The sequence below is a fragment of the Triplophysa rosa genome, linkage group LG11, assembly GCF_024868665.1.
Source record: "Triplophysa rosa linkage group LG11, Trosa_1v2, whole genome shotgun sequence".
NCBI classification, from domain to species: domain Eukaryota; kingdom Metazoa; phylum Chordata; class Actinopteri; order Cypriniformes; family Nemacheilidae; genus Triplophysa; species Triplophysa rosa.
Window position 1 is genome coordinate 1,456,952 of NC_079900.1, and position 27,782 is coordinate 1,484,733.

Sequence of the window (27,782 nt, forward strand, 5' to 3'; positions counted from 1 at the left end):
TCAATTTCATGAAATAATCGTGGTTTTGCGATACATTTTGATGAAGAAAAGACAAATGGACAAATGCTCGTTCACGTTCCCAGTTTCGCCTTGCTCGCTGCCTGGTCTCGCGCATGACCTCACCGGATCGCGTCACACACGGTCCCGTGACCCGCGCCGGCCAATCGCAATACATCGCGGTGAACGAGCCCGACTCTCGTGACCGCGCACGTCTCCATCGCTTTTAATCGGGAGCGCGGACGTGCGCGTCCCCGCGGTGTCTTTGTGTGGCGGCGTAGAGAAGCGCAATTACAAAAACCATGGCCGACGAGAAACCCAAGGTGAGTGACGTTTAAAAACACAAGTGATTATTTATCATTATTTGCGGTTCGTGTTGTGTGAGGGGTTGAGGGAAATGGCAAAACGCGCGCGGTGTGATATTTAATGCGCAAATGTCACGCGTAGTGGATAAATCTTGTAACTGCCGCTTCAGAGACACCGGAAGAAGCCGTGTGAACGCGCGCAGCGAGCTCACACCGCGCGCGACACTCACAGGCGCATTCAAATAATGAATAAACGATAAAAGCGAGGAAAGAAGGAGAAATTGTCGCGCTGAACACAACACATGCATGCGTGTATTTTATTGTTGCATTATATTCACGTTTCGTGTGTTTTCTCGCTTAAACGTGATGAAGACTTTGTGTTTTACGTTGGATTGAGTTGATTTGAGCATCGCTCATGAAGCTCACACACAACACTACACATTACGTACATCACCGAGAAATGTGCACGTTTATAGTTTAATATACAGTAGTTTCCAACATGTTATTAACAGACGGTCTCCCAGACCGAGTTTCCTTTATGTCGATTAAACTTCACCTCGGTACTCAATATGTTAGATTAGCTTTTATTTCTTAAATACTTGTAACTACAACACTGTCGTTTTTTTGTATCTTTAATGACACACGAGAATGCCAAATGAACACAATTAGACTAAAAAAAGCAGTGACGTTCTTGGTTCTATTCAAATCGGACATGACTTGTGTTTGATTCACTGAGTGACTGAATCGATTCAATGCTTCACTGAGTCAGTGAGTCTGATTCAGACGCTTGAGAATATACACCTACAGTCATTACAGAATCATTACTTCATCTCCTCGTGACCTCTATGTTCTTTGACAGATGTATACTATAATAAACACAGGTGTTGTCAAACAAGTACACTTTAACCACAAGAAATCATTTTCATGGTATTGAGTGCACTAAAAAATATTGTTGACACTTATGCCACATTATAGTTGTGATGTTCCTCGTGTTTACGTTGACTGTTAAATAAATACACGTAAAACGTTTATTTTGATTATAGCATTTGTTTTTTTCATGAATTCTTTTATTTACAACAATGAAAGAAAAATTGTCTCAATTCGACTCTGCTACTTCGATCTTGAGTTATAGATACTTCATAGTAGGGAAGTATTTGGATGTCGAGCAATACTGTTTGCCTTCATTAAAAACATTTAAAAGAGTAAATAGTGTTCATATATCAAATAACCACAAGAGTTCGTTCCCTCTTGTCCATCACAGACCGTCTTCAGTAACAGTCTAAAAACACGCCATACAAATAAAGTTTATTATGATATAGTTAGTTTCTATAAGGGTCTAGCACTGATATTATATATTCAATAGAAACGTTTACATTTGCATTTGTGTGTTCTTTTCAGGAGGGTGTAAAGACAGAGAACAATGACCACATCAACCTGAAGGTAGCAGGACAGGACGGGTCGGTGGTCCAGTTTAAAATCAAGAGACACACACCCCTCAGCAAGCTTATGAAGGCCTACTGCGAGAGACAGGTGAGATAAAACACACACACACACTTGCTGTAAACTTATGAAGAAGTCTGTGACCGGCTTTTTAAATCTAAATAATGTTCCGAATGCATTGAAAGATTTCAAAGCGAGCGCTTTCAGTATGAATGTGAGTGTTATTGAGTACGACTCCACAATCATCTACACAAAAGCTCTTCGGTCGGATCAATAAACCTTTGTGTGTCCGTGCATTTCCTCTGCAGTTTTACTGTCTGCTGACTCTATCGCTCCCTCATGTCCTGTTAATGGCCCTGTGTGTCCGGTTGAAGGTTTATCTCCTCACAGATGGATAAGAGAGATGTCAGTGATGTTCACAGGCACATTTAAAAACATAGTATAGCCAAGCGTCAACATTCTGTCATCGTATCACTCTTTCTTCAGTGGAACACTAAAGAAGTTATTTTGAGAAATGTCTCAGTGGTTTTGTGTTCATACAATGAAAATCAATGGGGTTCAGTGTTGTTCAGTTATCAACATTCTTCAAAATATCTTCTTTTGCGTCCTGCAGAAGAAAGAAACTCATACGGGTGAATAAATGATGACAGAATGTTCATGATTGGGTGAACTATTCCTTTGAGACTCAGCCTGGAGTGCGCTCAGGTTTGTCACGACATACATGCTTCATCAGCAGTGTAGACACGCGGGGTTAAGATGCTACTGGATCTGCGGGTCAGCAACATGTTTTGTTGGCACACGCTGCGGTTGTTAATCTCATTGGACGTCTCTAGTGTCGCCCTATGCTGTGGGTGTGGACCGGGAGAGCACAGCTCAGCTTCTGAAACTCAGATTAATGTATACGTTTGGTTTTTCAGGGATTGACGATGAGGCAGATTCGATTCCGGTTTGACGGACAGCCCATTAATGAAACAGACACGCCCGCACAGGTATGACATCATAGCGCTCTAGTCGTGCTCTTGTTTTCTTTTTTAAGTCTAATCTCTGATGCACGTGAACGTTTATGAAAACATTTCAAACATTTTGATTTACTGTATAATATTTACCTAAAATTAAGCCCCACCCTATATTAATTACTGGCTGAATGTTTTGTGTTAACTAAAACTATTGAAACATTTTTGTTTTATTTAAAATCAATCGAAATATAAGCTTCAGTATTATGTGAAAAACTTAAGACATGTTGCCTTATATCAATAAAATGAAGTAAGTTTAAACCACTAAAATTATTAACTAGAAAAAGAAAGAAATGAAGCATATACATTTAAATTGAACTAAACGGCTAAAAATGAAGTCAAAATATTAAACTACAGTTAAACTAAAATCATTTTTTGTACACCTTACATAAGTTCATTGTGTTGTAAATCCGTGTTTTCAAAGACGTTATTTCCTTTCTCGTAAAGCACTTGTTACATCTGCAGAATACATTGATAAATACATTTTTAAAACCTGAATTATGATAAAACATAATGTTGTGTTGTTCTCCCACAGTTGGAAATGGAAGATGAAGACACAATTGACGTTTTCCAGCAACAGACAGGAGGACTCTAAATCTGACTTCACCAATCGCAAACCCTCTTCTCTCTCTCTCTCTCTCTCTCTGTCACCCCAGAGCTCGCATCATCATCATCATCATCATCATCATATGGTTATCTGTAACTGCTGTTGTATAGTGTTTTAGTTCATATTATACTCTTTGTTTTGTACATAAAGAATTCCTGCTACAGTAAATATTACATTGGGATTGTTTGTTGCCTTGTAACATCTGACAAGTCAAGCCCAGAGGTTTGGAGAAAGATATCGAGTAAAATCTGTGTGTAGACCAACTCTAATGATTTTCACAGTTTTGATTGTGTAGCTGCACCCAACATCTGGTTCAGGTATGAACACACAGGCTTTGGGTTTTTTTTTTTTTTTTGAGAAATCTTCTGTTATACGTTCTGTTATAGCAGACAGAAACCTTCAGTTCAGATCGAGTTCCTTTTGTTCGTTCAGATAAATTGGTTTTAATTTGTTTTTTATTGTAGTGGTCATTTGTAGCGTGCCACTCGTCTTAAACATGTGTTGACTCGAGTGTGTAAGTGAAGACATGTTTCAGACGACTCAAACATCTGTACTGTCAAATCTCTTGTTAAAATAAATATTCTCTTTTTATCAAACTGTACATGTATTGTCACTATTTGTGGACATGCAGTTCCTCTGTTACACTTTGATTACTATAGGACAACACAATTTTTGTACTGTTTCTATATAAAATGGAACACTTTTAATTTAGAGATATTTTGGAGTTGCCTCAAAGCGGCATTGAATCATGAGAGTAACGTTGAAACAATTATTTAATTATCATGTTTATTTATAATATGATATGAAATAGAGAAAAATAGGACAAGGCTTTTATTTTTAATGCAAAAACATTCAGATACGTTTTGAAGTCTTGCTAGTGGAAAACACCTGTCATACTTTTGTTATGACCTAGTGTGATCTATTATAGTGTCATGTTATTATAGTATAATGTTGCATTCACGAATTAGCATTTTGTTTTGTTTCAGTGAGCAAACTTCATCATGTTGCCTGCAGGCTATGGAGCCACCTAAAAAGTAAATTATTTTATATAACTGTAGCCATCACTTTAATTACGTTAATTATAATTGTATAATTGTAAATAACATGGTATATAATTACATTTAAAAATGAATTGCAAATCTCACATTCCAACCAAAATTGAAAAAAACGAAAACACTTCAAATGAATAAAAAGAAAAACACAAATATACAAACCATGGAAAAACAAACTAACCATGTAGTTAAACTGTAGTGTTTGTAGTAAAACTTTAGTGATACAATACTTTCACATAAAGTGAATACCTAAATACTATATGGTTTTGGAACCGTACCATGGTAAATATAAAGCATACTACAGTATACAACAGCAAATATAAATTATACTACAGTATTTACTAGTTTATCGACTCACTATGGTTAATACTACAGAATACTGAAATATACATGCAGCAATTACTATAATATATGTCAGTTTACTGTAATAAATACTCAAATATACTACGTTTTTCATGTGGTAGGGGGATTAATTCGGGAATCAGTCAATTACACCATGTTTCATTTTCGTAAAGGCTGAGCTTTAAACAAATTTCTTGTCAAATATATTACGACGTTTATCAGTTATTTAATTGACACAACCTGAATTTACAGTAAAGATGATCATGCTGCAAACCAAATCACACAAACCCTGAGGAACAGAGAGCAAGCCTATCGGCTGACAGGCACCCTACGCGCCAATCCCAAAGCAGAGTCCGCAGTCTGCAGTCCAATCACGCCGCGCCTCCGCTCCGGTGGGCGGGGTTTTGTGGGCGTGTCTAAAGGGCCGCTCCACCGCACTCGGGTTTCAGCTGGTCCGGGCGGAGTCCATGCGGGATAAAGGAATTACACGAATTCAGTCCAGCTGAAGGTTTATTCCACGCCGTTTAGCGACCACATCAGCCGCTCGACATGACCACGACGACCACCTATCAGGGCATGGAACCCGGTGCCAAAAACAGCTCGAGGTAAACGAACGAAACGGGGCTTTGTTGGGTTGAGCGGGGCAGAACAAAAGAAACGCGGATGGGAATGAGGATGAGGATGATGATGATGATGGCCTGACGGACTGATGGATTCATTCCTCCTATCGATGTATGGATGAGCACGATGCCGACTGTGAAGATTTAATAGATGGAAGCTTTGGATTTGATGTGAATTCAGACTGTCTGCCACCATCGTCATCATCTCCACCATCCTCTTCCTCACGGCCACGAAGAGCCATCCACCCAGGCTCATGCTGATCCGAGATCAGGTCCAGACACACGATCACATGCAGGTAAATGTGTGGTGCATTCATATGAATGGGGCCTGAACTTCATCCAGAATGACAGATCTGGGCAGGCGGCCACTGTGACATCTCAACAGGGCTTTCAAAAGATTCGCTTTAAACTTCACGTTTGCATTGTCCACGGCATTGTTCTCTTTCTCTCCCTCGTGAATGGATCCGTTCTCTTCTGCGTTTATTTTTCGAACGGTTTGATCTCAGTCACATGACGTTTTTGGTGTCCAACCTCAAGGTCTGGCCCAAATATACACGCTCCATTGTCCTTAAAAGGCTGTTGATAGTCAGACCGGAGCTGTTGCCTTGAGTCTCCTCCAGCCAACCGACCACGCGTCCGACGCTCTGCACGTCTAGCCAAAGCACTCCAAAATCGTTTCTTTTTGGTGTGTGCGTGTCCAGACGTGAGATCATCTTCAGCTTTCGAGACGGGCTTCGTGGAGATCGCCTGTCTGACACATTTCTATCTTTTATAGAAAAAGAAAGTGAGTTGTGTCTGATCTTGTTGCACGAGGCGGGTACTTCTTAAGCCAAATGTAAGACGCTGTGACTTGCATCTTTGTGCAACACGTTGCCACCCCGATTGACCCGAATCCGTTCCTGTTTCCTTGGCTTTGGCTGCTTGTTTGTCCAGTTTTATCCTCAGGTCCTGCCTGTCTGTGGTGTCTCTCAATGCGGCTGAAAACGAAAGAAATGTAGGTCAATCCGGGACTGGGTTGTTTATTGGTCACTCCGTCCGATTTAAAGGAATAGTTCAGCCAACCCCCCCACAATTCTGTCGTTTATTCACCCGAGCCTGACTTTCTTTCTTCTGCAGAACGCAACAAAAGATATTTTAAACCGTGTTGGTAACCAAACCAAACATTTCTCAAAATATCTTCTTTTGTGTTCCACTGATGAAAGAGTTACATTCAGGTTTGGGTGAACAAATGACGGAATATTTATTTTGGGATCTCTTTAATGATGTTTTCAGCGTGGATGTCGTGCTCGGGGGAAGGATTTTCAATGCCATGTGTCGCCGTGGTTCACGGATGGGTGGGGTCTCGGGTACAAACGGCTCGGTTTGCTCCCCTGATGTGAGCTGGAGGTTTAGTGTGGTTCAGGCATTGTGTGTTAATGCCGTCGGTGCGGACAGCAGGTCGACCGCTTTGATCGTTTTGTGCTGATTTCGTGCACAATAGAAGAGGCGAGTCGTGTGCGGACGGGGTCTGACCCTGACAGCTGCCGGGTGTCAGCTGGTCTCATCCTGCATTTCTGGGCGGGGGGCGTCGGGTGCAGTGCCGTGGGTTTTTTGGATGCATTGATTTTTGGGCTCCTCCAGCACATCAATCACAGGTCGACTGCTTTTTCGAGCAGGTTCTGATACGGCTCGCACCCGCCCTGATTCATGCATTCACATATGTGAGGACTGAAAACCGTCCAACAGCTGTGTGTGTGTGTGGACATGTTTTTATATCCCGGTGGGGACCTAAACCTGAATGCACACCAACTCATGGGGACCCATGGGCACAAAAGTTTATAAATTGTACAGAACAATATTTATTTTAAATCTAAAAATGCAAAAAGTTTTCTATGATCTTTAGGTTTAGGGGATAAAATATACAGTATAAAAAACATTACGCCTATGGACTGTCCCCACGGAGATAATAAACCAGACATGCGTGTGTGTTTTGTGGTAATTGTAACTACATGACAGATCAGCGGATGTGTGTTTTAGATTAGGGGTCGGCTGGATGCCCCCTGTTATATCACATTATAGTTATTCAATAACAATCTGTTTATGTATTAATAACTATTTGAGCTCCATTTTTAGATACGCCAATCAAAGGTCCATTCTCTAATATGATTGGTTAAAAGAAATGCATATTAACCCCAAATAAAATGAAATACGGGCTGTATCTGTGATTGGTCATGATTTTGTCATTGTGTGACTGTGGTTTGTTTGTTGATGGCTGTCTCGCAGGGTGTTGTGTCCTCCTGGAGGAGCCTCCAATATTTCCTTTGGCACAGATGAGGAAAAGCCGGCGCGCAAAAACAAGATGGCCTCCAATATCTTTGCTGAACCTGATGACCCTCACGCCCACCGGAGGAACAACCCGCCAAGTACACAAACGCACACACACTCACACATACAATTATCACTTTGAGTTCACCCTCATATAATTAATCTCTGTAAAGAACCCATGCCATGAGTTTTGTGTTTTTTTGTTGTCGTCTGTGTGTTAGTTTGGACACATCTACGAGTATTGAATAAGCAAAAGAGTTGTATGCTTTTAATGTGCAGAATTCCTCTTCCTGAAAAAGACTTTTACACTGACTGCCCACAGTCAACCACAAGTGTGTCAGCATGTTATTAGCATGATGTCATTTCCAGGACAAATAATCAAACAGGAAGTGACTCAAACGCACTAAACACCATGATATAGGACACAAGAATGTGTGACATCATCACGATGCCTCCACTCCAGACAAACATGCTATGCTCTGTGTGTGTGTGTGTGTGTTTCTGGCATTAGCCCCCCGCACTCTTAAATCATCTGAAATCATGATTGACCGTTTCATTTCCAGATATTATCGCTCTCTCCTTAAAGAATAAGTTGAGCCGAATATACAAATTCTTTAAAATATCTTTATTTTACACACCTTCATGTCATCTCACGTATATTTGGTTTCCTTTCATCAATTAAACGTAAACAAATCATTTTATATAAAAATGCTGTCGTGTTATCTTATGGGATCCAACGTGTTGACACTCCAACGAGCGCAAACATCTGTCATGAAGTAATTATGATTCCAGTGGGTTAATAAATGTACTCTATATGTAAACCATATGTTTGTACACACATTAATACCACACGCTACAGTAAAAGGAATGATGTGACGGCAGCCAATCAATGTGTCTGTGTGACAGTGAATTGCTCTCGAGGGAGAGACGTGTTTAAGTCTCACCCTAAACCTTCCGCTCTCTGGACCGACAGGAAGTTCAGTGTGTTAGACAGGAAGCTGTTAGGAATTTCACTGTCTCCGTGTGTGTGTGTGTGTGTGTGTGTGTGTGTGTGTGTACTGGTATTCATCACAATAGTAATACCAGTAGACCTTGTGAGGACATTTTTCAGGTCCCCATGAGGGAAAACGACTTACAAATCATACAGAATGATATTTATTGAGTGCAGAAAGGTTTGTGTGGTTATTAGGTTTAGGTGTTGGGGTGGGGTTAGGGGATATATTTTATCATAAGCTGATATAAAATCAATGGATGTCTATGGAATGTCCCCATAAAACATGGAAACCAGTGTGTTTATGTCACCTTATGAGAGGTAAACATTCCATCTGTTTCTAGATGTGAAGAAATTTATATTTTAAGTTCTAATTCATGAGCCCCAAGTCAGATCTGTTATGGTGTGCGCTGTTAAGCGACAGTACAAGACGTTTGAATTCATTCAAATGTGTTTAAAATGTGAATTTAAGATGTAGAACAACGCTACCCATAATCCTGTGGAGATCAACCTGAGTCCCTGTTACCATGGAAACACTCATGTAATCGAGTTAGGCTTTGTCCTCTCAGACTTGTGTGTGTGTGTCTCTCAGACTGCTGGGCATTGTTTTTCACCTCACCCACATCAGACAGACGTGTGGAATGTGAGCGTTGAATAATGAAAGGACAGGTTGTTTTAAAGAAAGCACTATGATAATCTTCAGGTCGTGACTGTGTATTATATTGGGTGTAACTGTAGAAACATGTCGGGGGGTTATTTTCTCCTGTAATCACGGTTTGTTTTGCGTGGTGGTGTCGTTGACAGGTGGAGAAGCGTCTGGGGTTCTGTGTGGAGAGCCGTCGGCTCCTCTCAGACGGTGCCAGCCTGCTATAGTGTATGATAACGGATGTCCTGGTGAACGTCAGGCCAACAACAACGTAAGTTGACAAACACCTGAGAGAGCGAGATGTGAATACAGGTCATACAGTAGACAAGTGTTCACTGTGTTTAAAATAACACGGCTGGGTGGGGTCAGAACTAACAGCCGCACGACACAGCTGTTCTGGGGTCAGAGACTGACTGCATTATTCCTTCAGGGGAAGTTCATAATGATTTTCATCCTGTTATGTTTTACGTGGTTTATGTTTTCTGGCTTTTGTTTCTTACACTTCCTCTTACGCATCACATTCAGTCATCTAAAACTCTTTTCTGATATTTCACTCCTGTCTCAATACTTCACAAAATTGACCGTTCACTTTCTGATAAATGTTTCTGGTGTCGTTAAGAGCCATTTATCATTATTTAAATATTTGTTTTCATAATTCTTCTTGTAGGGGTGCAACGATGCATCTCAATACAAAAAATGTATTTTAGATCTATGGCGATTTTCTTTTATCCGGCATGATGTGTAATGTCATTGGTTGGGCTGTTTTAATGTTTTGGTTTATTTTGTGCTTTTCCTGCTCTTAGAGTTTAGCTTTCTTAAAGTCCCCGTGAACCGGAAGTTGCGATCGTTTTTACTTCCGTATTCTGACACATTTCTGAGTGAAAAGGAATTTCAAAGGGGAAAATTAGTGGGCGTGGCTTGCGTTTTTCACTGCGAATAGATTCGATTTGTAAAAACGGCTGTTGCATTTTGAAATGAAACTAGCAGCAGTCTGACAGTTGAAGGGGAGGAGTTAACGGATGCTCCGCCCAAGCCATCTAGTTTACGTCATTTGAGATGGATAGTTATTTTAGGGGGGAAGTGCATTTTCAGATTTTAATTGAAGATTATGAGGGTACATGAATTTTAAAAAGAAAATGACCCACATTGATAAGCTATTTACTATAAATGCTGCAATATTTCATGAAAAAATAAGAATTGTCATTTTTTATTTCACTGGGACTTTAATGCCTTCTCTTCTCTTTAATACCTTTTTCATTTTTGAGTGACAAATCTACTTCATTTTTTTATTGATTTACATACATAGGATAAGGGTTGTCTTACATACATAGGATAAGGGTTGTCAAATGATTAATCGTGATTAATCGCATCCAGAATAAAACATTAAAACATTGTGTTTACATAATATATGTCTGTGTACTATGCGTATTTAAGTTCAAAAGTCAAAGTCTGCTTTATTGTCAATTCTGCCACATGTACAGTACATGCATATAGAGGATTGAAACTGCGTTACTCTCAGACCCATGGTGCATACAAATAACACTACACAGAATAAAAAATATATGTATAATCTGTATTTATCTGTATTTTTTATATGTATGTCAAATACAACTATTACAAGCAGGGATATATATATATTATTAATATTTATCAATAATTGAAATGATTTATTCTGGATTAATTGTTTGACAGCCCTACAGAAGGTTTAATTAAATTAGAATGTTGTCCATTCTTTAACAATTGACTTTTTTTGTTTCATTTAAAATGGCCTTAAACTGTACTTGTGAACCCAGTATAATGTTGAATGGTGAGCTAATAGTATCTTTCCATTCCTATTCATAACTGTCCCTGTTTTGTTCCGCTTAAAGCGATCGTTCACCCCAAAATATAAATTGTCATCATTTACTCACCCTCCTCTCATTTCAAACCTGTATGGCTTTCATTCTCCCGCAGAACACAAAAGAAGATATTTTGAAGAAAGTTGGTAACCGAACAGCAGCATTCCCTATCGGCAAAACCGATGAAAGCGAATGGGTACTGTCGCTGTTCGGTTACCAACTTTCTTCAAAATATCTCTTTTGTGGTCTGTGGGAGAAAGAAAGTCATACAAGAGGGTGAGGTCATACTTTTTGGGTGTACTATCCCTTTAAATATCATGAATAAATATGTCATTCCAGAAGTAAATCGCATTACTCATGTTCTTTAATGTTGCCGTGAAGTAGTTAAACTCTGAAGGACATATTGAATTTGTCCTGGTTAGTTATAGTCCGAGTTATTTGATACGAAGGCGTCTGATCTCATCTGCTCTTGTTTTGCAGGATCAAAATGACTTTGAGCCGGAAAACAATGGTGAGAATAATTTTTACTCTTGTGAATATCAATATTTTGTAGTAATGTTCCTCATAAACGCAGCGCTGCAGGTTTAAATGCGTCTCTTTGTTACGATAACGCGTGACTCATGTTTGGTAAGAACGTGGCTGGTGAAGTTCTGGAATTTTCTTCTCTTTTAATGAGACCGAGGCATATTCCATGACTCCACGTCTGCTGGCCGAAGAGCAGATCTGCTTTTCTCATTGCGAACAGCTGTAGAAACCCTGATTCTGTATTTTTCATCCCGTCTCACAAGACAAGCATTAACTTACTTGTCGTGATGATGCACGCAGTCATGTGTTGGGTTTAAATAAAGAAGCCTTTGTTTAATAGTCCGGCTGTAATGTGTGTGTTCAGCTGATACTGTAAATATTCTTCACGGCTGGGGTCTCCAGATCTGAAGAGTTTGGCTCTTTACCAATAAACAGACTGCTTTTAGCACAATCTGACTTTGGCTCCCAGAAACAAATGTCAGAACCCTAGTTATGTCCTGAATGTTTTCTTTTTCTGTGTGTTTCAGAAGAGGTTCAGGAGCAGAAAGAGGATGGCGCACAGCCGTCTGTCCCCACAGCGTCCGGCGGAACCCCTTCTGGCCGAAGGAACCCACCCGGTGGCAAATCCAGTCTGATTCTGGGCTGAAACGGCCATCATTGAACTTTCTTTGCTCTATCTGTCTGTTCTCTCTCTTTTTTTAAGGAACTCCTTCCTTCACTCTCGTCGTGAGCCATGGAAACTTTCGTCCTCCGTCCACCGTCTTTTCATTTTTCTATTGCGAAACAAGAGAAGCGATCGTTGACAGAAGCACTTTATGTAAGAAGTCCGTTTCAGTCGCTCCCGCGGGAATTGGTGGCATGAGAGATTCAGATCGACTTCTAATCCGCCCCCGGTGTAAATCATTCAAGGAAAAGGACAAAAAAGATTTGTTGCGCAAAATTTCTAAGTACAAATAAAGATTGATATGAATTTCACGGTGTTTGTTTGACGTGAGATGCGTGTTTGTTTGGAATGTGTTATTGTCATGTGTGAAGACTCAAGTCAGCATGATCCAGAAATTAAAATGGCAGTATTAATACGTATATGGAGTTATTTCTGAGTGAAATAGTACGCTGAACAACTTCATTTCATTCCCCCCCAGTTTTTTTTAGAACATCAAAAAGATTTTACAGAAGCATGCCGTGTCAGAAATATAGAGCAACATACTAGCAAAACAGGTATCAACAATTCCATTGTCACAAACTTTTTATTAAAAAATACATAAAGTACAGTTATATGGCTGGTTATTTAACTGACTTTTGTATAAAGTATTGATAATGTCTGTCAGAGTTATAGTCATTGGTGAATTGTAGAAACCAATTATTGCATATGTTGATAGTATACTGTAAAACTACTAGACAATACCTCAGTAAATATTAAAGTATTTTTCATGTGGGCTACCACAAAAATTGCTGCTAGTGTTCTGGTGAAGGTAAGATGATAATATATTGTATTAATAATCAATAATAATAACCCTGCATATTATTTACAGGTGATATCAAAGTGTGCAACAGAGGCTACAAACTTCTCGAATCTTTTGCGGTAAAATTCGGAACCGTTTTTAATGGAATATGTGCAAAATTGGCTTAACCAAAGCCAAGGTCCTACTGCATTACCGCTACTGTCCACAGGGGTGCGCGCCACAGTTTGGAAAGTACAGCAGTAACATTTTCCTCATCTAGTGTTTTTGAAAAGTCTTTAAAATGGTCACCAAACCACACCGTCTCTCGGGATTATTCATTGTAGGTTTTACAAGAGAAATCTCTGCCTTAAAAAAATTACTGAACACTTAGGCCTGGTTTCACAGACAAGGTTTAAGGCTAGTCCCAGACTAAAATGAATGCGTGACCTGTCTTAACTGAATATAACTTGCCCAGAAATATCTTAAAATATATCAGTGCCATTGTTTTGTCTTAAGATGCACACCAGTAATGTGTTCTTCTAAGGAATTTTTATTAAAGCGACATAATTATCTTAATTCAACTAAGGCATAGTCCTGGCTTAAGTTAAGCGGTGTCTGTGAAACCGGGCCTTAAAGTCGGCATGAAATTAAAAGTGATAATTCTAATTGTTTTAGACAGTGGTGAAGTGTGTATTATACATTTTTCATCCATGCACAACATTTTTTAAAAATACATTTGCACTTGTAATCTTTGATCCTCCCCCCTCGAAACGACCTCTCTACTTCTGGTCACGAGGAATGGCGCGAGGGCGGGGCTGCAATGACTGACAGATTGCAAACTGGCGTTCAAATCTTTCACCTTTTAACGATCCAATCAGTTGTCAGTGGATGAACTCAAGTCCCGCGCTACATTTTTTTTCTCATTTCAGAAGTCGTTTCACTCGGGTATACGCAGTACTCGAGTTGAGGGGGGATGGCATCCCCCTTTGAATTAAAGATGATCAAAATCATCCCCCTTCTAAAACGGCCATCCCCCCTTCCCATCCCCTGTTATTTTATCAATGAATGTGTGAATATTACCAGTGGTAATTTACTACTATTATTTTTGCGAATATTGAATAGGCTAAAATATTGTGGACGAGGGGAACGTGCACACAATGACACGACGATTTGTTTTAAATTGACGTCACATCAGTCAGCGAGCAGCGCAGGTGCCGGTAGCATCATGATCTTTGCCAAACCCAAGTGACATGGACAGCTTGACCTGAAGGACTTCGGCTTTAAGAGGGCAAGAAGTAGCACTGAAGGTAAGTCAAGAGTCAGGAATACTTTTGATATGTCACCAAAGGCGGAATCTCTGGACAGAGGCGATAACAACACAGTTAACGATGTGAGTTAGTTTGGAGCTTTTTTTCTTGTTAGCTAACGCCAGCTAGCTAGCTAACGTCCGGTTAGACTTTACATTCACAAAGTTAATGTTAGATTTGGCTTCTGTTTCACCTGGAATATCTTACTGCAGGGTTTCCCACAGCACTTTACAGCGGCCGCCTAAGCAACACACGCCTGCCTCCTTAACTAGCCTAAGTAGAAATAAATCTTATTTTATGAGCGTTATCCGCCGTGTTACTCTGTCCTGTCCGATCAGCGGCATCTGGTGGAATGTCATCGCGCTATCTATCATCGTTCGCCAAACATTCTACAACATATAAATGGCAAGTGCAAGGAAAGCCATTACTTTTCCTTACATGATTCTGAAACTCTCTGGAAGCTTCTATGAGATACTGTAGGGGAGAATGGGGTAGGTAGCATTGATCTGATCAGTTATTAATTTTGCTTCCCTTTTTTTGTCTTTTGTTTGGCCACCTCAAGTTTATGAAATGTCAGGTGGTGCTATGTATTTGTATTATATGTATTATTTTCAGATTTTGTAAATTGTACATTTGTTTAATCCATTTGTTCTTGCACTTCAATTCAAATGGACGTGACTTGAGAGGATTCATGTTCATTTACAATGTTTTGTGAGGTTTTGTTTCAACATTTAATAGATTAATTCCCAATAGATTTATAGGTATCATGAGTATGAAGTTGCACTTGCACCCAGTGGGAAAATGTGTCCTCTGTATTTACCCTAACTATGTAGGAGCAGTGGTAGCCATGCCAACCTGGGGACCAAGTCCAGTTCTGAGGTGCCTCGGTCAAGACCAATGACAGGAGTATCTGATACGTAATATATCAATAGAATGCATGTTGTTTTAGATTAATATAATAATTATCTTTGTGCTTAAACAATAATCTAAAGGGTACACCCTTGGTCTCCCACCATATGCGCTGTCATCAGCACAAATGATCTGTCCCTAAAAGTTAAATCCAATCCACCATCCCTCCTGATTTTTTTTACAACTCGAGTACTGGGTATACGTCAGGATACGAAAAAGAGACAATCGCTATTTCCGTTTCATGCCGACTGTAAGAAGTACGTTTTTTGAAATGCTTTTATTCAAGAACATCACAACACAGTCAATGTTACATTTATAATAGCAGTAAAGATCCAACAAAGAAAGAAAAGAACAAGAAAGGAGATATCTTATACAATACATTAATAAAGGAATGTGTTTCAAGAATTCTATACAATTGTTTTACTTTTTTAATTTCTCATATCTTTAAAGAGACTCAAAATAATATCTTGATTTAATTTAAATAATGAAAAAATGTAGGGTTTAATCATTGCCCATTTTTGTTGTGTATATAGAATTTACCACACATGACCAACTAGGTTAAGGTTTTCTTTAAACGTGTATTATGGCTTTTACTAGAGTAAGATGATATAAAATTTTTTTTAATATCAGATATCATATCACTCAAAAGAGGGAAAATACACAAAAATAGTTAGCATAAAAAGTTACATAAATTAATAATAGTTTTGCATTCCAAGATGTTTTGCATTTAGGCAATGTTATTCCTACATAGAAGTCTTATAAAAAGTTATTACATTTTTTGAACACTCACTCCATTAACACTTAACTTTGTGGATTTAAAGAGTGACACTCATATCATCAGTGACACCTGATCATTGCCTGGTTCATCTTCTTCGACCTACAGACAGAAGCTTAAATCTGCCAAGCCTGTAGCAAGAACAGCAAAGAGATGGAGCAGCGAAACAGAGCGGGCCTTACAAGCCTGTTTCGACTGCACGGATTGGAGTGTCTTTGAAGCTGCAGCCACTGATCTGGATGAGTTAACTGACACAGTGACATCCTACATCAGCTTCTGTGAGGACATGTGTATTCCCACCAGGACTCGCTTAACATACAACAATGACAAACCATGGTTTACAATGAAACTGAGACAGCTTCGTCAGGCCAAAGAAGATGCTTACAGAAGTGGGGACAAAGTCTTGTATAATCAGGCCAAAAACACACTGACAAAGGAGATAAGAGCAGCTAAGAGAAGCTACTCTGAAAAGCTGAAGAACCAGTTTTCAGCCAACGACCCTGCATCGGTGTGGAAAGGCCTGAAAGACATTACCAACTACAAGCCATCATCACCTCAGTCTATGGGTAATCAACGACTGGCTGACGACCTGAACGACTTCTATTGTCGTTTTGAAATGCAGAGTCTCACCCTTCACACCCGCCCTGACCCTATCTCTGCTATACCATTAACACCTCCTCTTGACATTCAACCTGCACTTAAGATCTGCGAAGAGGATGTTTGCCAGCTTTTCCGCAAACAAAAGATCAGAAAAGCACCAGGCCCAGACAATGTCTCACCCTCCTGCCTGAAAGTCTGTGCGGAGCAGCTGTCGCCCATCTTCACTAATATTTTTAACAGATCTTTGGAGCAGTGTGAAGTCCCTTCATGCTTCAAACGCTCCACCATCATCCCTGTACAGAAGAAACCCAAAATCTCTGGACTTAATGACTACAGGCCTGTTGCTTTAACATCTGTGGTCATGAAGTCATTTGAGAGACTTGTACTGGCCCACCTGAAGGACATCACCAGACCACTTCTTGACCCCCTCCAGTCTGCTTACCGAGCAAACAGGTCTGTGGACGATGCAGTAAACATGGGACTGCATTACATCCTACAACACCTAGACAGACCACTGGAGTGAAATGAATTTTGTTTGCTCACGACTCCTATTTGGGAAGCTTTGGTGGTGCAGTGCATTGATGAATCATAGAGTGTCGTGTTGTGCTGCGAATCATATCTTTAGTCGCCATTTGTGCGGTGAAGTCATGCAAAGCTGTTGGTTGTTGAGCTTGATGTATATATCTATTTAAATAAATGTTTTCTAATCATCCAGATTAAAGTGTCAATAAATGTGATATTCTTTTCTAAAACTCTCTGTCCTCCACAAATGTATTCTCTTTAAAACACATCCTCTTAGGAGGTTTGCTACAGTATGCATGAAATAACATTCCACTATCATACTGGAAAGCAGTCAAAACATTAAGATCACTGCACTTCTTGTTATTAAACTGCTTACTTTTGTAAGAAACTACAAAAAACAAGTAGTACAGTGCAGTATGTCTAGAAGCATCATTTATTTTTAGACATATTTGTTGAACAGTTGCGGTCAGTGCAATAAATAGTAAAAGTTCGGAACTACTCTATTGTGTTTTATTGTTCCAGTATAGTAATGATACTATTTACATAATAATACATTGATATATAAAATATTGAATGTAATCTTCACATTGACTCACAGCAACAATAAAAAAGTGTGGAACATGTGCTTTTCAAATGCAGTAAACATGATCTTCTAGGAGAGGGTTTGAGAGATAAACACATACTTGAAGGGGTATTATTATTTTGAAAGCTCACAGGATTAGAACACAGGGTTTAGAAATAGAGATGGTTGGAGCGTGATGCTGAAGCCCATCTCGGAGTTTGAGGATGGAGGAGCTGAACACGCAGCGCCATCTGAAGCTTAGACTCTGATCCTTTGAGGTGGGCGGGGCAAGAATAAAAAAAGCGGATCCATCACCCATGGAAACAAGCTACACTAGGTGGCGATAATGCTCCTAAAGAGTGAACGGCCAGTAAACTGAAAGAAGAAGAAGAAGGAGAAGGCGGAAAAGGTAAAGAGAAACGGGGCTCTTTAAACACAAAGGTTAGTGCACTGTATGGATGTCGTGTTGTAAACTTTTCGCTAGAAGAACATGACAAACATGAAATTCAATGCTAGATGATGAAAAGGTTTGCAGAGTGATTGAAGTCCGTCCCGGAGAATTTCTATAAAGACAAACGTGCTGTTTCACTTCTGCAAACACATTCAGTTCAGTTCACTGAGATAAAACCCTGATTTGTTTAAAAATTAATTAGTTTCCTTAACGTGCTTTACAAGTTCTCAGTGTTTAAAGTGTTTAGAAGAGTTTTGGTCCGTAACGATCTCGTATTTTTGTTTTATAATTTCAGAGTTTTCTTCGTAAATGTTAACAGACATGTTTTTCCTGAATATTGCTTACTTATAAAATGTTTTAAAACACCATTCACTTAAGCATACTGTATCAGTCATTGATATTTCAGTCACAGAAATAAGATGTTTTATTTTTAATTTAATACAGTTAATTCTTATTATTGCTCACACCACATGATCAGTGGTTCTTATATGTCATTGTCTCATCTACTTTCTAAATAATCGCTTAGTTGTTTCTTCATTCTGTAAATGTTTTGTTTGACATTGCAACTATGTGCTGTTTTATTGCAATCATTCAGTAAAATATAATTCCATTATTAATTTATTGATTTTGACAGGTCTGTTTCTCCAAGCCACACTTGAAAAGCAAGTTATGTGTGACGCAGAATTCATTAAAGAGGAGAGTGAAGACATGAGTGTTACAGACACCAGCACAATGAGAAATGAAGACGCTGCGGAACAAAGAGGTCGGTGTCCATTCTTGAGTCTTCAGTAATGATTATTACTGACAAATTAAAACATTAATTTAAACAAGTAAAATTTATTGATTTTCTATTATTACTATGATTTTGTTATTATTTTGCTACTTTTGAAAATGAAAGTACGCATGAACAAATTTTTTAATGCAAAAAATGTACATGTTGTGCCTTTGATTGCATGTGTTCAATGTTGACCGGCCTAATAAAAATATGTTCTTCTTTCGTTTCATTTTAGATCTAATGGAACTGGAAGAAACAACGGTATCAGTATGTCCTCATTGTGGAAAGAGATTGGGAAGTGAAGAGCAGCTTGTGAAGCACATAAGAATCCACACTGAAGAAAAGCCCTTCACCTGCCCTCAGTGTGGAAAGAGTTTCTCAAGAAAAAGTTATTTCAAGACCCACATGAGAATTCACACTGGAGAAAATCTACACACATGTCTGCAGTGTGGAAAAGGATTTGCACAAAAAGATGGTTTTAAAACCCACATGAGAATTCACACTGGAGAAAAGCCGTATGCATGTGTTCAGTGTGGAAAGAGTTTCACTCAAAAAAGTCATCTAGATGTCCACATGAGAATTCACACTGGAGAAAAGCCGTATGCATGTGTTCAGTGTGGAAAGAGTTTCACAAACAAAAGTAATTTAGATGTCCACATGAGATTTCACACTGGAGAACGGCCGTATGCATGTGTTCAGTGTGGAAAGAGTTTCACAAGAAAAAGTCATCTAGATGTCCACATGAGAATTCACACTGGAGAAAAGCCGTATGCATGTGTTCAGTGTGGAAAGAGTTTCACAAGAAAAAGTCATCTAGATGTCCACATGAGAATTCACACTGGAGAAAAGCCATTCACATGTCTGCAGTGTGGAAAAGGATTTGCACAACAAAAAGGTCTTAAGATCCACATGAGAACTCACACTGGAGAGCGGCCATACACATGTGTTCAGTGTGGAAAGAGTTTCACACAAAAAAGTAATCTAGAGGACCACATGAACATTCACACTGGAGAAAAGCCGTATGCATGTGTTCAGTGTGGAAAGAGTTTCAGAAGAAATGGTAAGCTAGAGGACCACATGAGAATTCACACTGGAGAAAAGCCATATGTTTGTTTTCAGTGTGGAAAGAGTTTCACAAGAATATGTCGTCTAGAGGAACACACGAGAACTCACACTGAAGAAAAGCCATTCACATGTGTTCAGTGTGGAAAGAGTTTCATACAAAAAATCACTCTAGAGGAACACATGAGAATTCACACTGGAGAAAAACCATATGCGTGTGTTCAGTGTGGAAAGAGTTTTGCAAGAAAAAGTCATCTAGAGGACCACATGAGAATTCACACTGGAGAAAAGCCATTCACATGTGTTCAGTGTGGAAAGAGTTTCACTAAAAAAACTCATCTAGAGACCCACATGAGAATTCACACTGGAGAAAAGCCGTATGCATGTTTACAGTGTGAAAAGAGTTTCGCAAGAAAAGATGTTCTTAAGAACCACATGAGAACTCACACTGGAGAACGGCTATACTGTGAAAAGAGTTTTGCAAAAAAAGTTCTAGAGAAACACATGAGAGTTCATGCTGAAGAGCGCTCATAACAATGGCTCCGTTCACACTGTCAGTGTTTGAGATTGTCTTCACAGATGTGATGTGAGTCTTTAATGTTCTGTTCACAATCAGCTCACAGCTGAAATACTGTCTGTGTTCTGAAAACCATATAAGGACTTTTGGATGTCCTTTTTTTCCGTCTCTCTTTTCACAGACGACACCATTGGTCAGCAATATTTGTTATGTTTACTGTATTTTTTTATGTTTAGAGAGTAAGGTCATGTGCGTTCCCTTCTCTCCTCCTCTTCCCTAGTGTTTCGTTTCTGTTTTGAACCTGCTAATAATTACCTTATAGTGTAAATATCCTACAAACATTATTCACTGATTTAACCTCGCTGAAAATAAACCTGTTGTTTTGCATTGCACTGTTGCCTTGTTTTAAAGCCTGACACGTTTAAGGATCATTTTTATAAACTACATCCGTGGCCAAAGGTTTTGAGAGTGACACCATTTTTAATTTTCACAAAGTCTGCTGCCTCAGTTTTTATGATGTCGAATTGCATATACTCCAGAATGTTATGAAGAGTGATCAGATGAATTGAGTTTTATTGTGAAGTCCCTCTTTGCCATGAAAATGAACTTAGTCCAAAAAAAACATGTACATTCCATTTCAAGCCCGCCACAAAAAGACCAGCTGACATCATGTCAGTGATTCTCTGGTTAACACAGGTGAGACAAGGCTGGAGATCACTCTGTAATGCTGATTGAATTAGAATAACAGACTGGAAGCTTTAAAAGGAGGGTGGTGCTGGAAATCATTCTTCTTCCTCCGTTAACCATGGTTACCTGCAAGGAAACACGTGCAGTCATCATTGCTTTGCACAAAAAGGGATTCACAGGCAAGGCTATTGCTGCTAGTAAGATTGCACATACATCAACCATTTATTGGATCATCAGAAACTTCAAGGAGAGAGGTTCAATTGTTGTGAAGAAGGCTTCAGGGCACCTAAAAAAGTCCAGCAAGCGCCAGGATGGTCTTCTACAGTTGATGCGAGATCGGGGCACCACCAGTGCAGAGCTCGCTCAGGAATGGCAGCAGGCAGGTGTGAGTGCATCTGCACGCACAGTGAGGACAAGACTTTTTGAGGATGGCCTGGTGTCAAGAAGGGCAGCAAAGAAGCCACTTCTCTCTAGGAAAAACATCAAGGACAGACTGATATGCAAAAGGTACAGGGATTGGACTGCTGAGGACTGGGGTAAAGTCATTTTCTCTGATGAATCCCCTTTCCGATTGTTTGGGGCATCTGGAAAAATGATTGTCCGGAGAAGAAAAGGTGAGTGCTACAATCAGTCCTGTGTCATGCCAACAGTAAAGCATCCTGAGACCATTCATGTGTGGGGTTGCAAGGAAGTGGGCTCACTCACAATTCTGCCAAAGAACACAGCCATGCACAAAGAATGGTACAGAAACATCCTCAGAGACCAACTTCTCCCAACCATCCAAGAACAGTCTGGTGATGAACAATGCCTTTTCCAGCATGTTGGAGCACCTTGCCATAAGGCAAAAGTAATAACTAAGTGGCTCGGGGACCAAAACATCAACATCTTGGGTACATGGCCAAAAAACTCCCCAGACCATAATCCCATTGAGAACTAGTGCTCAATCCTCAAGAGGTGGGTGGACAAACAAAAACCTGCAAATTCTGGCAAACTCCAAGCATTGATAATGCAAGAATGGGCTGCCATCAGTGAGGATGTGGCCCAGAAGTTGATTGACAGCATGCTCGGGCGAATTGCATAGATCTTGAAAAAGAAGGGTCAACACTGCAAATATTGAGTCTTTAGTCTTTGTCAATAGTCTTTACGTGAACTTAAATGTAATTATCAATAAAAGCATTTGACACTTATGAAATGCTTGTAATTATACTTCAGTATACCATAATAACAGCTGACAAAAACATATAAAAATCACTGAAGCATAGACTTTTGAAAAGTGAAAATTAATATGTGTCATTATAAAACTTTTGGCCACGACTGTATGTTATATATCCAATACCTTGTGCAAGATGTCCATCCGGAAACGGAGAACTATCAAGCAGAAGAGAAAATTCAAGTGGAGACGCGCTCCGTGTAGTTGCTTCCGCACTGCAAAGGGACCGAGAAACTGTTATTTTGCACTTCACTTATGTTTCTAAGCATTCGAGCAAAGGACCTTGCAGCTTCACCTCGATACACATGTACACACATACCTTCCACATTTGACTTTGATAGACATCTTGCACGTTACATTAGCTTTTGATTGGTATTCTTTTTATTTGACTTGATGAGAAAGATTATTAAAACTAAACTTTGTTCATAGGTTAAAGGGATAATTCACCCAAAAATTAAAATTCTGTCATTTACTCACCTTCGAGTTTTTCCAAACTTGTATAAAATTCTTCGTACATTCTTCCTACACAAAGGACGATATTTGGAAGAATGCTTATAACCAGATAGATTTTGCCCCCGTTGACTCCCAGATCTTCTTTTTTTTTGCTCTGCTGAATACAAAAGAAGACATTTTGAAGAATGTAGGACAGCAAACAGTTCTGGGGCACTCTTGACTACCAGTGTATTTTTTCCTACTATGGTAGTCAATGGGGGGCAATATGGTGTAAAACACTTTCTGATTTCCTGTTTATTTCATTTTGACTTTAAAATCTCCACTCACATGATAATTCACGATGGAGAGCATCAATGCGCATGTCTTGAGTGTGAGAAAACGTTCACACAAAAAAAGTCATCTTTAGAACGCATTCACGCTGAAGAGCGCTCATAACCATGTCTTCTGAGAGTAAAAAGTGTTTTACAGTCGCTCCGTTCACACTGTCAGTGTCTAGGGTTGTATTTACAGCGTTTACTTACAGGCTTGACTCTGGAATTGTGAAGAAAACTAAAACTAAACTACTAAAAGAAAATGAGTGTGTTTCTTTTTTTCTCAAATATTTGTATTTGAAAATATTTTGGTGGTTCTTGAGAGAGATTATACTTAAAATCATATATCTCAAGTACATTTTTTGGCAAAAATGAAAGAGTTGAGCATATTTTATTACAGTTTAGATAGCGTATTGAAAAGAGAGAGAAAGATATGGAAAGTTAAAAAATGTTAAAAACTTTTGTTTTTGCCCCCATTTATCATGAGCTAATCTAATACTTTTTCTACGTACACAAAAGGCCTATTTCTCTCAAATATTGTTCACATATCTGTTTAAGGGCGTTTTCAGTTTGCTGCGGTCCGAACTTGAGTGCGATTTTTCCCGGCACAGCGTTGGTTTGGTTTCAGGCTCAACTTGATTCTGTCGAACCCTGATGCATTTACGTTTGTCTTGCGTCATCAAAAATGTGCACTGTGCATGACAGAAAACAGAACACTGATCAATATATTGTGTTTTTATTAATTTGGTGCTATTATGCGCAGCAGAGTAAATGATATTTGGGTTTACTGTATGCGCGTTGCATGCAGACGGCTTTCTGCTGCTTGCAAACAGACTATTTTGAGGAAACAGTGGATTACAATTGACCTGCCGCTCTGATTCCACTCGCAATGCTGAAATACGGTGCAGCCTGCACTCTCGCTCGAATCCAAGGTAAATCATCAGCATTATCATCTCTTACATGTGTTTTATTGAAGGAAATACATCGTAATCGGCTTAAACGCATGCACAGGTCACTTTACCTCCTCATCAAGTGAGCACCCGGGTCCGTGTTGCTTTCATATTCATGCGAACCCCATCACAGTTCGAAAGCAATCGAACTCCGACCACCTCCTTCAGGTACCACCTTGTTCAGGCGGTCTCGGAGCGATTGTTTTGGGGCGGATCCCAGCGCGATTGCCGTCTTCACATATGCCTAAACGAATCGAACCAAGAGAGAAAACGCACCAGGTTCCGAAACAAACCCTTATGTGTGAAAACGCCCTTAGAATAAGATTTATCCCAAAAAAACTCACCTGTTCTGTTGCCCTAAATGCTCTCGGAGAACATTCACAATTGTCATATTAATCCAGCACATTGGTCTCATTCATGCACATGAGGCAAACTTTTCAATAACTTGTGGTCTTAAAGACTGTCAGAGAACATTTTCAAAATATGAGTCCTTTAGATGTCATGTTTACCGAAAGCATAGACATACGGTATTACATCAGACTACGACTGATGTTCCTCTGCCTCTGTTTGAGGACATTGAGGATGTTGAGGAAGAACGTCCTAATGACAGTGTTGCTTTTCCTGCCCCCTCAAACATGAATGAGCTGTTTCAGCAATTTAGGGAGAACCTATGTGCCTTCGTTCTGAAATGCAGAGAGAAAAATCACCTGCCTCAGACAGTGCAGCAAGAAATTTTGGATGATGTAAATTTCTTATTTAGTTTTTTCAAAGAGAACTATGATGCATTTCTTGCATATCATCTAGAAAAAAATGGATTTGATCTTGCCGCATGTCCAGAACTTCAAGAAGTGCTACAGTCCCCTGACTTTTTTTCAGAGGCCTCAAGACTTATTAGGTCTCCACACATGTTCAAAGAGTTGCTGGATGTTGTGTGAGCATGCCATTTCAGTCTTTACCTTCAGCTCAGCATTCAATAAGTGTAAACAAGAAGTACAGCCATGTCCATTTTGAAGGTAAACAGATTGAGCGAGTAACAAACGTAAAGGTTAATGATGTCAGTTATTGTGTTAAAGATGTGTTTTCTGTCGGTCACCTGCATGCTGAAGATGTTCCATTGTTTTGTCAGATTAAGTACATTCTTAACATGGACACAAACTGGTTATTGTGTGGAAAGCATTTAATTCCTGAATCTTTTTGTCTTCATTATTATTCATATTCTGTGAAATATCAAATGAATGGACTGTCCTCTCACCAGGTGAAGAGGTTGATTACCAGGCACTAGACACCTACAATGTTGATGACAAGTTATTTATTAGCACTAGGTATTCATGCTGAACAACAACTGCCATATGCTTTAAACCTCAATGTGCAGTACATACTACAGCCTATAAAACAGTTGAACAATTATTATATTTGTCTAATTTGATTTGTAATGAGTACAGTTTAAATGATTCTGTTTTAAAGGACTGCATTATATTTCAGATGATGTGTGTTAAGGTAATGTCTGATGAGTTTTTATATGCAATAAGCACTTGATTGTCTTTTGACCTACCTGTTGCTTTTATGAGATGTAATCATTTCAAATATTTTCTTTGTAAAAGGTTTGTAAATAAAATTGCATATCTGTAAGCCAATTTCTTTATTTTTTTGGGAGGCTTCATAGCAACAAAACTACACTGCCTTGAAGAGCCTTATACAATAAGGTACAATTTTGTGCTTTCGTTGCACAATTGGTCGCTGGTGTACAAAATTGTCCCCTAAATGGTACAAAGTTGTAAGGTACAATTTTGTACCTCTAATTAAAGTGACAGCCACTTGTACCCTAAAAGGTACAGTTTCGTACCTTCTTTTCTGATAGTGCAGTTTTACTGTATTGGGGGTCCGGGGGATCCGAAAACCAGTCAGTATCTGGATTGACCACCATTTGCCTCACGCAGTCCAACACATCTCCTTCGCATAGAGTTGATCAGGTTGTTGATTGTGGCCTGTGGAATGTTGGTCCACTCCTCGTCAATGGCTGTGCAAAGTTGCTGGATATTGGCAGGAACTGGAGCACGCTGTCATATATGCCGATCCAGAGCATCCCAAACATGCTCAATGGGTGACAAGTCCGGTGAGTATGCTGGCCATGCAAGAACTGGGATGTTTTCAGCTTCCAGGAATTGTGTACAGATCCTTGCAACATGGGGCCGTGCATTATCATGCTGCAACATGAGGTGATGGTCGTGGATGAATGGTACAACAATGGGCTTCTCTTCACGGTATCGCTGTGCATTCAAAATGCCATCAATTAAATGCACCTGTGTTCGTTGTCCATAACATACACCTGCCCATAACCCCACCTCCACCATGGGCCTCTCGATCCACAATGTTGACATCAGCAAACCGCTCACCCACACAACGCCATACACGCTGTCTGCCATCTGCCCTGTACAGTGAAAACCTGATTCATCCATGAAGAGAACACCTCTCCAAAGTGCCAGACGCCATCGAATGTGAGCATTTGCCCACTCAAGTCGTTTACGACAACAAACTGCAGTCAGGTCGAGACCCCGATGAGGACGACGAGCATGCAGATGAGCTTCCCTGAGACGGTTTCTGACAGTTTGTGCAGAAATTCTTTGGTTATGCAAACCGATTGTTGCAGCAGCTGTCCGGGAGGCTGGTCTCAGATGATCTTGGATGCTGGATGTGGAAGTCCTGGGCTGGTGTGGTTACACGTGGTCTGCGGTTGTGAGGCCGGTTGGATGTACTGACAAATTCTTTGAAACGCCTTTGGAGACGGCTTATGGTAGAGAAATGAACATTCAATTTACGGGCAACAGCTCTGGTGGACATTCCTGCTGTCAGCATGCCAATTGCACGCTCCCTCAAAACTTGTGACATCTGCACTCTAAAAAACACTGGGTTGTTTTTAACCCAGCTGCTGGGTAAATATAGGACAGAACACATTTGGGGTTAAACTAACCCAAGAAGTTGGGTTATTCATTTTAACCCAGCAAATGGGTTATTTTTTTGAAAAAATAATAAAAATACTGGGTAAATTTGATTTCATAAATGGGTTATATTTTCAAATGTTTTTTTATTCCTTTAAAATAATCGTTTAAAGTAAAATAAATCACATGATAAACAAATGATCAACATTGTATTAGCTTTATTTTTTTATAATTAGCTTTAGGACTTGACACACATTCAGAAACTCCTCAATTTTCAGAAAACCTCAAGGTTTAGTAAAACTTTTTTTTCGAATTAACTCGTATTATTTTAATCAATGTGCATATGAAATTAAAACTCTCACCCATTGTTCGGTTACCAACATTCTTCAAAATATCTTCTTTTGTGCTCTGCAGAAGAAAGAAAGTCAAACAGGTTTGAAATGAGAAGAGGGAGAGTAAATTATGACAGAATTTTCATTTCTGGGTAAACTATTGCTTTAAGAATTCACCCATTACCTGGCATGACTGTTCCACATGGGGCATCATCTTTCTCTCCTTGTGGTGGTCTCAAGCGCTTCAGTCGCTTTCGTATGTTCCTCAGTCTCTCTTCAATGAAGTGGCTGGTCTATTATT

At 39.5% G+C, this 27,782-nt stretch overlaps 3 protein-coding genes across 3 annotated transcripts; all 3 read left to right on the top strand.

Annotated features, from left to right (window-relative positions):
- Window positions 1-199: 199 nt before the first annotated feature.
- sumo2b (small ubiquitin like modifier 2b) lies at window positions 200-3,958 on the top strand. The gene is made up of 4 exons (XM_057345349.1): window positions 200-320; window positions 1,701-1,832; window positions 2,660-2,731; window positions 3,291-3,958. Exons 1-4 carry the CDS (start codon window positions 300-302, stop codon window positions 3,348-3,350), a joined length of 285 nt encoding a protein of 94 aa, XP_057201332.1. The 5' UTR covers window positions 200-299; the 3' UTR covers window positions 3,351-3,958.
- A 940-nt stretch (window positions 3,959-4,898) lies between these two features.
- jpt1b (Jupiter microtubule associated homolog 1b) lies at window positions 4,899-12,951 on the top strand. The gene is made up of 5 exons (XM_057345341.1): window positions 4,899-5,361; window positions 7,639-7,778; window positions 9,476-9,588; window positions 11,636-11,666; window positions 12,208-12,951. The coding sequence occupies exons 1-5, from the start codon at window positions 5,306-5,308 to the stop codon at window positions 12,324-12,326; spliced, it is 459 nt and encodes a 152-aa protein (XP_057201324.1). The 5' UTR covers window positions 4,899-5,305; the 3' UTR covers window positions 12,327-12,951.
- A 5,216-nt stretch (window positions 12,952-18,167) lies between these two features.
- LOC130561119 (gastrula zinc finger protein XlCGF57.1-like) lies at window positions 18,168-21,009 on the top strand. The gene is made up of 3 exons (XM_057345263.1): window positions 18,168-18,238; window positions 18,883-19,011; window positions 19,259-21,009. Exons 2-3 carry the CDS (start codon window positions 18,918-18,920, stop codon window positions 20,617-20,619), a joined length of 1,455 nt encoding a protein of 484 aa, XP_057201246.1. The 5' UTR covers window positions 18,168-18,238; window positions 18,883-18,917; the 3' UTR covers window positions 20,620-21,009.
- Window positions 21,010-27,782: the final 6,773 nt, after the last annotated feature.